The sequence below is a fragment of the Oculina patagonica genome, chromosome 6, assembly GCF_052425735.1.
Source record: "Oculina patagonica isolate OP01 chromosome 6, crgOcupat, whole genome shotgun sequence".
NCBI classification, from domain to species: domain Eukaryota; kingdom Metazoa; phylum Cnidaria; class Anthozoa; order Scleractinia; family Oculinidae; genus Oculina; species Oculina patagonica.
In genome coordinates this window covers 18,010,773-18,020,561 of record NC_135763.1, presented here as the reverse complement: position 1 = coordinate 18,020,561, position 9,789 = coordinate 18,010,773, and the positions used below count along the sequence as shown (strand labels likewise).

The 9,789-nt window shown below is 40.7% G+C and overlaps 1 protein-coding gene across 1 annotated transcript; it reads right to left on the bottom strand.

Annotated features, from left to right (window-relative positions):
- Window positions 1-1,052: 1,052 nt before the first annotated feature.
- Window positions 1,053-5,835, bottom strand: LOC144657655 (steroid 17-alpha-hydroxylase/17,20 lyase-like). Its single transcript, XM_078518009.1, has 3 exons — window positions 5,624-5,835; window positions 3,244-3,401; window positions 1,053-2,394 (listed from the first exon to the last, which is right to left on the bottom strand). Exons 1-3 carry the CDS (start codon window positions 5,830-5,832, stop codon window positions 1,190-1,192), a joined length of 1,572 nt encoding a protein of 523 aa, XP_078374135.1. The 5' UTR covers window positions 5,833-5,835; the 3' UTR covers window positions 1,053-1,189.
- Between the last annotated feature and the right edge of the window lie 3,954 nt (window positions 5,836-9,789).

The window sequence follows — 9,789 nt, the reverse complement described above, 5'->3', positions numbered from 1 at the left end:
CCAACTACAAAAGCCTACAAATGGAAGATTCGACGTCTGTCCTAGAGACAATTTGGCTAAATTACGAGCTGAAGATAAAAGTGGGTCAGAGGAAGAGAGCTAGTCAAAAACAAGACCAGAAAGATATATTTTCGACGCTAGAAAGTGACAGTTCCTAGCATGCTTGTGACTTACAATTCAAATTTATGTATTTTATAAATTTCGCCTGTTTAATACGCGCAAAAATTAGTAAGAATAAGGCACTAAATAATGTTCTTCTTGATATCTGGATGCCATTCCACCATTTTCGTCATTTCTATAGGCCGAATCAACTGGATCTCTTCGGATAGTTCGTATATAGGTATAAGTAAAGGTATTTTATTTAAAGTTGGTAACGTTGGGAGTGGTTGCCCAATCTCCCGAGCCAGGGGCTCATGCTAAAAACGCACGACTATTTACAATAAAGTTACTTACATTACTATTACATACATTAAAATCATTAAAAAATATAATCTAAAAAGAGATGCTATGATAAATGTAGAATTAAAATATGAAACTAACTAATCCTAATATTAATAAAATATTAAAAATTAAAAGAATTAAAAGTTTAAGTTTGCACAACACAGTCATCCGACTGTGTTCTTCAGGCTGCCACCCCAGTGTTACCATGTAATCATTTAATTGAAATGATTAATCATCTTAATTATATAGCCGTCAGTCCTTTGTCTCCTTTCTCTGTCCTTGGGTTTTGTGTCTGTCCTTCCTGTGCTTCCTGCGCCGGTGCGCCTTGGCCCCTCGGTGCTCTCCTGCCCCCTGTCGCGGGGCCTCCCGCCGTGTGCGGGCCGGCGGGTCCGGTGGCGTCTCCCCTCTCTCTGTGTCCCCTCGCTGTCTGCTCCCCCTCCCTCGTCCCTCTCGTGGCCTCGCGGTCTCCGGTCCCGGCGCTTCCGGCGGCGCCGGCTCGCCGCTGCTTCGGGGCCGGTGTGTTCTCTTGTCTCCGCTGGGTTCTCCTCGCTTCACTCCCCCCCTCCCTCGCCCTTCTCTCCTCTCCCGGGGAGAATCATAATCATCTTATTCATCGTAATCATCTTTGCGCAATACATGGCGTACCAACGTTAGATTTGTGCCGTACGTCACTGCGGACTTTGTTAACTAGTGTAAACTAACTGATGTACCACATATTTAGGCACATCTACCTTAGTTAGTGAAAAAATTACAATACTGAATTACTATTGCCAATGCCGGCTCGCTTTCGTTTAACAGCTCGTATCTTGTAAGGAGCAGGAAATTGGGTGATACTGAAAACTCCCTTTAAATTTGGTGGGCGACCATCTTCTTCAGGGACGAATGTAAACTTGTGAAACAACCACGAGACAAACAAGAAGAGCTTAACTTTAGCAAGTGCTTCGCCCGCGCAGACCCGTCGTCCGGCTCCGAAAGGATAAAAATTGCCTTGGTTGGTGATCAGCTTGCCATCCTTGTCAATATGACGGTACGGGTTGAACTCGGTGGGGTTTTCCCAGCATTTAGGATCCAAATGGACAGACTCTGTGTTAGCAAAGACGATCGTACCTTTAGGCACACGGTAGCCACACAGCGTGGTATCGGTCAGTGTGACGTGAGGCAATAACAGAGGTCCCACGTTACCGAGCCGCAGCGTTTCTATGATAATTGCTTGGATGAGTGGCAGTTTGGGGCGATCGTCCAAGGAAGGGTTCCGTCCACCAACTACCTCATCTAACTGACGCTGAATAGCTTCTTGGTACTTTGGGTAATTGACCATATAAGCGATGATCCATTTCAATGTGGTGCTTGTGGTTTCGTAACCGGCAGCAAACATGACCTCGATATCGTTAACAAAGTAGTCATCCGAGAGAAATGCAGATCTTTCCTCGTCGCTTTCAAACTTGGATTCATTTCTGGCGCAAAGAAGTCCCGCTATGAAATCTTGAACGGGTTGTGCTGGGTCGAAGTTGTCTTCTCGATCTTTCAAGAATTTGCGAATAATATCAAACATTTTAAAGAAGGGCTGGATAAAGCGATCGTAAGCCTTAATTGGAAGGTACTGTGTGAATGGAAAGAAATCTAGAACAGTAACTAACCGAGCTACATCGTCATTTTCCACAACATAAGCGCAAAGTTTCAAAAGTTTGTTTAACTCTGGGTGCGTTGTGTCGTAGCCTTCTCCAAACGTGATCCCGCAAATAACATCAGCAACGCCACGCATCAAGCAATCTGATGGATCGAAAGGCTTTCCATCTTGGTCTTCCATGAACTGTACCAGCTTCTCGGTTTGGGTCAAGAGCCGACTTTCTATGAGAGGAATGTCCGAGAGGTACTGGCGCAAGACTGTCGTGAAGAGCTTGCGATGAAACTTCCAGGCTGGGCCATAGTTACCAAACGCGATATCTTTACCTCCTGCAATCAAAACCGCAGCGTTGCCGTTAGAAACTGAAGAAATAGACGAGAAGCGGTTTTAATTACACCCTTTTAGCTGACACAGTGTTCAATATTCATCTATCCCTCAGAATGCTTACGTAGGGTCCTCATGCATGCAAGTAACGAGAATACTAAAGCTATAATGGCACCCAGTGAACCTCGCGCACCCTGTCCTGTTACGGACATATCATCGAAGTGTGAACTCACTCAAATATCACCTATAAACAGGGCTGTAATTTCGATAAACAAATATAAATTAATGCAGTCGACCCTCCAATAACTGAACGCACCCGAACACTCTATAGACGTTAAACTCCCCCACAAGACTACCTGCTATGACAGCGTTTAACTTTAGGACGGTAGAAAACAGCCGTCCCTTGCCTAATCATATGACATCCTTAGTCACCGCGAAACTACCTTTCTTCCGTTAAGCTTTATTCGAGCTAAGTGTAAGCAGCCATAACCTATACTTGTGCTCAACTTTGCTGCGCTCTCACCACTGCGCCACCCCTTAATAATCAAGTAAGTGCATGGCTATGTCAAAACGTCGGTATGTTATTTTGACGCGGACAATATAGCGTCGACAAACAAACCTTTCAATATTTATCTAGTTCAAGGCTCTACACAGAACTGAAATGTTTCAAGATTTTACCGTGATTAAATTAAGTTCGTCATTCAATAATTGCCTAACCGAGGCTTGCTTTGATTGTGTGAAGCCCGCCAGACAAGCCTTCCTAGCTCCACCCACTTTTCACGTTAGTCCTTTCTAAATACATGTAACCGACTAGCTAGTTGTATGGGAGATCAATAAGAGGTGAACTAGCATACCTAAAGTACGGGTATTTACGGAGTAAGTCTGTGGTCTTCCGGCGTACTCAACCGATTTCTTTACAAGCATTTCTTTAACAGCCTCTGGACTTGACGCCATAACGAACTTGTAACTTCCAAGTTTTAGAGAGAAAACACGGCCGTACTTTTCTCCAAGACTGTAAGGTAAAAACAAGCATATAATAAACAACAGTACATGCATAATCCGTTTTAGGTCAATTAAGATCTCAGGAGATCCTTTGGTATTTTAGAAACTTGAAGTCCTCATATCCCAGTCTTCGCGTTGTTGTAAGGTGACTGAAGTGATGGGGCAACACGCTATACATTTTAGGGAGCATTTTGAATACCACGACAGATGTCGCGGAGTTGCTGCGATGACTGGGCCGGTTAAGCCAGGTCCTGAGGCCTGGTCACCTAAAAACGGGACTTTTGAAACAACTGTTTTTACGAACAATTTGGACATTTCGTTGTTAACTTGGACATTCTAGTCTTGACTTTGTAGTTCCAATGATTTCGTAGTTTAATAGTTGGACTCGGCAACAACTGAGACACTGAAAACAACGTCATCATCAAGAAAAGAACTTCTCTATTATTAAAAGCTTTCATGTCCGATTTGTACGTGCCTCTCTCTCTTTGATGCTAAAGCGCCCGCTTTTTAAACGTGTACAGCATGGTTTCTTTTAAAATTTCTGGCTTTGAGGAGCTTACTTCGAATTTGGCATTAATAAGCGTTACATACCGCAGAAAATTAAAACGAGGGGCATGGTCACGTGAGATTAGTAACCAATCAGAACATTTTTAAAAATGGTGAAGACGGGATCCTTATTTATGCATGATACAAATAGACGGAACGATTTAATTTTACAATTAGATTCTCCGAAGAGTACAGAGTTTGTATGGGACTTCAACTTTGTTATGAAATGCTCGCTTGGCTACAGCGGTCAGCACAGTATTAACCTGAGATCATGCCCTCCCTCCCTATTTATGAAAAAAGGAACGCCTGATCGCAGGTTAGCAAAGTATAAACCTTTATATAAAATATCATTTACTTTTGAAATTCCTGTCTGAGGATTGTTAAGCTCAGGTTCTTAATGTTATTTTAATCTGCGTTCGTTTATAAAATGCCGCTAATACTTCCTATGGTTATTCTTTTGTTGTCTAAAAGCATTGTTTTTAACTTAGCGTTTGTTTTGGCAACAAGCTATATCTTTACAATGGTTAACAATGGTTACAATTCCTGTCTATTTAGCGAATGAATGTTCCCATGGTCCAAACATATGTCAAAGCATTCTTTCTTTTATAGTTGCCAACACACATTGACTTTCGATTGCAGTTTATATGGAAATCAAGAAGGCTAATCCTTATTTCAAACAGTCGCCACACGGGAAAATTAATGATAACTAATTCAGACTAAATGCAGATTAAATGCCATCAATTTAAAAGCCAATTTTCAGAATTACCGGCCCCCGCAAACCACAAAAACCACAAATACCCTGAATTTCATGCTGTGAAGCCGAGTTATTTCCGGCACTGGCGCAGATTTGTAATTGTGAAAGTGAACGGTTTATATGGGAATGTAGACTAAAAATAGCAACCGGTTTAGAAACAAAAAGACTCCTTCGTGTACCGGACAAAAAAAAGAAAACGGACAATACTGACCCAAAAACAATGACTTACAAAAGAATGGTTTGAACAATGTTCTCATTAGCGTCTGGTACCCTGAGTCATCCCGATTTCATGGGTATGAGCACTTCTTGAGGCGATCTCGTTTCAGAGCGTTTCTTTTTCCTTTATTATTTTAGAATCGGCTCTAAGTTTTCTCCAAAACTCGATCAACTGAGCGGAAACTGCTTTTAATCAACTTGATCAGATAAACAGAGCAATGTTATATTCATCACAGAAACACAAAAAGGAACATTTTTACTCATAAATCATCATTTTTTAAGCTCCTAGAATGTCTTTAGTGCATTCCAATAATTCTTTCTTTTAGTTCTTTTTTAACTGTAATGTCCCCAGGGAAACGCTAAGAAGCTCCAGCCACCTGCGCCTTCTGAAACCCGTACATGCAGTGTCGACTGCTCCGGCTCATGAGTTCTGCTATATCTCTAATGCTAGTATTTTTAACTACCTGACACAAAAATTATTACCAATTTAGACACTTTGACAAGTCGAGTGGGCCATCCATCTATTCTAGTTATAACTGATTGATCTATGATTGCATAATGATTTTATAATAAGCAGCAAAAGGTAGAGATTTTTCCAACAACAGAATTTATTGTACCCTTGATAAAATTATTCCTACCCATAGACCGAAGATAAAATGGTTTTAACGATCGTCATCGCTTGATTCAAGATGTACCTTACTATACCATTCACTGACCTTTCGAAAGCATCGGTAAGTTTCTCCGCCTTAGAGTCGAGGGAAAACACGTTTCCTAAAACAGGGAGAGTCGTTAAACGCGGACCAGGCGGCATGTACCTGAACTCGTAGAGCACCATCAGGTAATGTAACATCAACAGCAGAAGAAACAGCAGAAGAACATTTCCAATGCTAAAAGAATCGTAAATCGTGGCAAAAACCGGCGGCATGGCGGGTTGGTGGTTGGCACTTTGTTGTCAAGGCGACTCACTAAAGCGTGACGGTCTAATATTAGACCGCGTCATGCAGTGCCTTGCTCGAAGTATTGTGTCACGCGATCATGTACTGATATAAAAAAAGGTGACAAGTGATCAAATTCTGGAGACCGATGAAAATTTCACAAACGGTAAGACGTTTTTTGGACGTGAAAACTTCGAATTCTCGACCGACTAAAAACGACTCAAGTATAAACTTATTTTTATGTTAATAAGTACACAGAGCAGGCAATTACAAGGCGTCATTTTAATAGCACACTTGAAACTGTTTTAATAATTTCTCAACCGATTAAAAACGACGTGAGCAGTTCAAGTACAGAGAGCAGAAATTTTTTGTCATTGGATGTTAACAGCATAACAAACAATTGAGAGCATAGTAAACTATAGATCGTTTCTAAAAGCATATACATATTAAGTAGTTTCCATAGTTGATGAGCTATTGATTGACAGGTGAACCCTTATGGAATTGTGACGTCATAAGTTTGAATTTTTTGTAAATATTTAACCATAAAAATTAATTATTTTTTGTAAAATATCAAGAGAATAAGAACTAGGATTTTTTGAGGGCTCAAATATATTATAACAATCTGTGACAGTCTGACTGACAAAATTTGTTATTGTTGTCAGAGTTAGGCATTTCCTGATTATACTTACTTACTGCCCTATACGCCGTTGGCGCTAAGGGCAGCGACAAAGTTTCTCCACACATGCCTGTCACAAGCTTTCTTTTCGATGTCTCCCCAGGTGTAATTAAGGGTTTTAAGTTCGCTTTTTATCGTCCGCCTCCAAGTTGTTCTTGGTCGTCCTCTCTGTCTTTTCCCTTCTGGTGTCCAATGAACTGCTGTTTTAGGAATCTAGCTTTCCCTTTCATCCTAAGCACATGTCCTACCCAGCTCCAACGTCTCCTTCTTATGATATTCCTCATGTTCTCTTGGTGACATTGGGCAAGCAGATCTTTGTTGGAGATAACCCTTGTTATTATTCAACACATGCGCGCGCTGCCCATATATGGTCAAAATGTGAACGTTATCTGTCATCCGTACATAACAGATATCCTGCGATATATGTAGGTTGCGAAGATTCGTGCGAAATCGTGTAAAGCGCTGCATAATTACAGTTTTTCTATCTGCAAAATGTGTTTCGTTGACCATTTGTTGAATAATAAAACAATTATCCTGCTCAATCTTGCGGAATATCGTCTGATTTTAGCCAACTCGGCCTACGGCCTCGTCGGCTAAGTATCAGGCGATATTCCGCGCGATTTCGCAGGATAATTGTTAAATAACCCTTCCGCGAATTCGTTATATCGAGGTTTTCGATATAACGAATCCTCGATATAACGAACAAATTTTCCCAGTCCCTTGGCACGTCGTTAAATCGAGGTTCCACTGTATGTTCCTGAGTGTAAAGATTTGATCTATGCAGCCCCTTCCCCTGCGAAAGCCAGCTTGTTCTTCTCTTAGCAATTTGTCGACAGATTCTGCAATACGTTGGATTATTATCTTGCCTAAGATTTTACTTGGCACTGAGAGCAAAGTTATCCCCCGCCAGTTGTTACAGTCGGCTGTTGCACCTTTTGGGGGGATTTTAACTATTATTCCTTTTGACCAGTCGTCAGGAATCACCGCACCTTCCCATAATTTATGTCAGTAAACAGTGGTGTTAATACTGTAGCTGCTAACTCTGAATCTACCTTAAAGAGTTCAGCATTCAAATTATCTGGACCGGGAGCCTTGCCATTTTTGCCATTTTTTGCCATTTTTTCGACGTTTTTGCTTGTTTACAAGCTAAAAACGTAGAATAGGGGTTATGTGGACAAAATTTGGACCACATATTTGTAAACTCTCAAGGGACTTTTTTAATTTCTCAAGGGATTACTTTCCGCTGTGGGTGATCACTTGCGATCTCATGGAAAAAACGTGACTTGTCACATTTACAAACGTTATATAACAATTTTAAAAGTGACATGTCAGCTTTCTTATCTCAACGCACGTGTGTCTGAAAGGCGATCTATAAAAAGCGTCGCACAAACAATGGATTGCGTAACTAAAACACGAATAAATAATCACTAGCACTTACATCGTTTAAAAATTACAAACGTCAAAAATAAACCATACCAAAAAACTCGCTCTTTTCAAAAATATTATTGAAGTTAAAACAAATGCAAGAGATGGGGGCTTCTTTTAGCTTAGGAGCGGTTAAAAATTAGGCCAAATTTGGTCGCTACATCAACCTAGGTCGTTAGGGACGAGACCTCGCGTTGACAGAAATGTTGCATGAATCGGCTTTACAACATGCGATCGTATCTACGCAGTTCGAGTGGAATTTCAGTCGAAGACAGCAAAATTCTTTCGTATTTCATCTTCAAATATAATTCGAAAGCATTCACTGTATATATGGCTTTTGTTTAATCCTGAGTCTTGATATCCGACCCTCGCACAGCCTAGACAAAACGCAGCTTGAGTCTAACGATTTGTTTACGCCGCAATTATATTTTTATTGCACTGTTTATTTGTGTAATTGCCCCCGCAGGGTTTTGGCTCAGAGGCCAAAACCCGAGGAGGCACACTAGGAGTATCCGGGTGTATACATAAAGGACAATGAATATTTGTTGAAAAAGTAGGAAATGTGTCTGTAGTGGGCGAAGCATTCTCGATTTGACGAAACTAGGCGCACACGGTCGTGACGGGTAATATTTTTGCAAGCGCGCACGGTGGTGTCGGGTACTTGCAACCACGAGGTCGCGTTTGGTCACCTTCGCGTTTCGAGCTTCACCATCTGCTAGCAGCGTTTTGTTTTCCGGTTTTGGCCTACGCGTGTTCACAGATTTGTTCGAGCGGTTTCTCTGCTTTGGTTGTGTTAAGTGATATTTGAAGCAAATGTTAGTAATACGTCGAAAGATTTCGAGCAATTGGTTTTGTGTTCTTGGCTACGTGCCGGCTACCTATGTTCCAAGCGTTACATTTGTAAGGTTTGCTTTCGGAGGTTTGTTGTATCGTATACATCTTACAAGTTACAACGAGTAATAAACAAAAGCGTGAACTTTGTCATGTAACTCGTTTCGCTAACAAACTGTCAGATTATTTGATCCAAAGAGTGGGTTGTTTTCTCGAATCTTGTGCCATATTTTGTTACTCGTGGAATTTTTTTAGGCTTTTTGGCCTGGAAATTATTGTAAGTTTATTTTGAATGTTATAAGCCCAGGAATAAGCTTGTGTGTTGTCATCACGAATAATGTGTTATGTGTTATTTCCGCTAGGTGTTATTTACGCGCGCTAGGTAATATAATTCGACTTGAACTTGTGAATATTTTTAGGACGTAACGGTGTCACACAACAAGAAATCCGCATGACAAGTAAAAAAAAGTAATTGTGCAGTCCATCGGCATTAATAATTAAAGGCGACAAAAAACAAATTTTAAAAAGGCGGGGGCAGCTTTATAGTGAGAACTATTACTAGTGTTAAGGAATATGTGTATAAATACCCGGCGCGGACGAGCCATTTTTGACAAAATTATATGGCTGCATTTCCTCCGCGAAGATAGGAAATTGTTAAACTAAACTACAAAGAAACTGTAATGATATAAAGTTCGAATAACAATGCACAGGATAAACCTTCGACTTATACTTCATGCAAAAACGTCGATATCTCGAAGAGACTTTGATTTAAGGATTTGATGGCGCTAATAATCTCTTCTCTGTTGGGTGGGTCTATGTCAATATCCAGATCAGGTGGTGCTTCTGGCTTTCCTGATTATGCTAGTATTAAACACTGGCATTTTATGCTCCTAGCAATGCTCGCATTTTGAAAAAAATGCTCAAATTATGCTCATTTTTTCAAAATTATGCCCTTTTGGTTTGAAAAATGCTTTGCTTTATTTTAAAGAAATGCATACAAAAAAGACACACGTTC

What these genes read in the sequence shown, in the direction of transcription:
- LOC144657655 (XM_078518009.1), bottom strand. Translation starts at nt 5,832, where the DNA reads ATGCCGCCGGTTTTTGCCACGATTTACGATTCTTTTAGCATTGGAAAT. An exon ending in CTTACCGATGCTTTCGAAAG is followed by an intron (nt 3,402 to 5,623) that starts GTCAGTGAATGG and finishes TTTACCTTACAG; the next exon opens with TCTTGGAGAAAAGTACGGCC. An exon ending in CGTAAATACCCGTACTTTAG is followed by an intron (nt 2,395 to 3,243) that starts GTATGCTAGTTC and finishes TTTTGATTGCAG; the next exon opens with GAGGTAAAGATATCGCGTTT.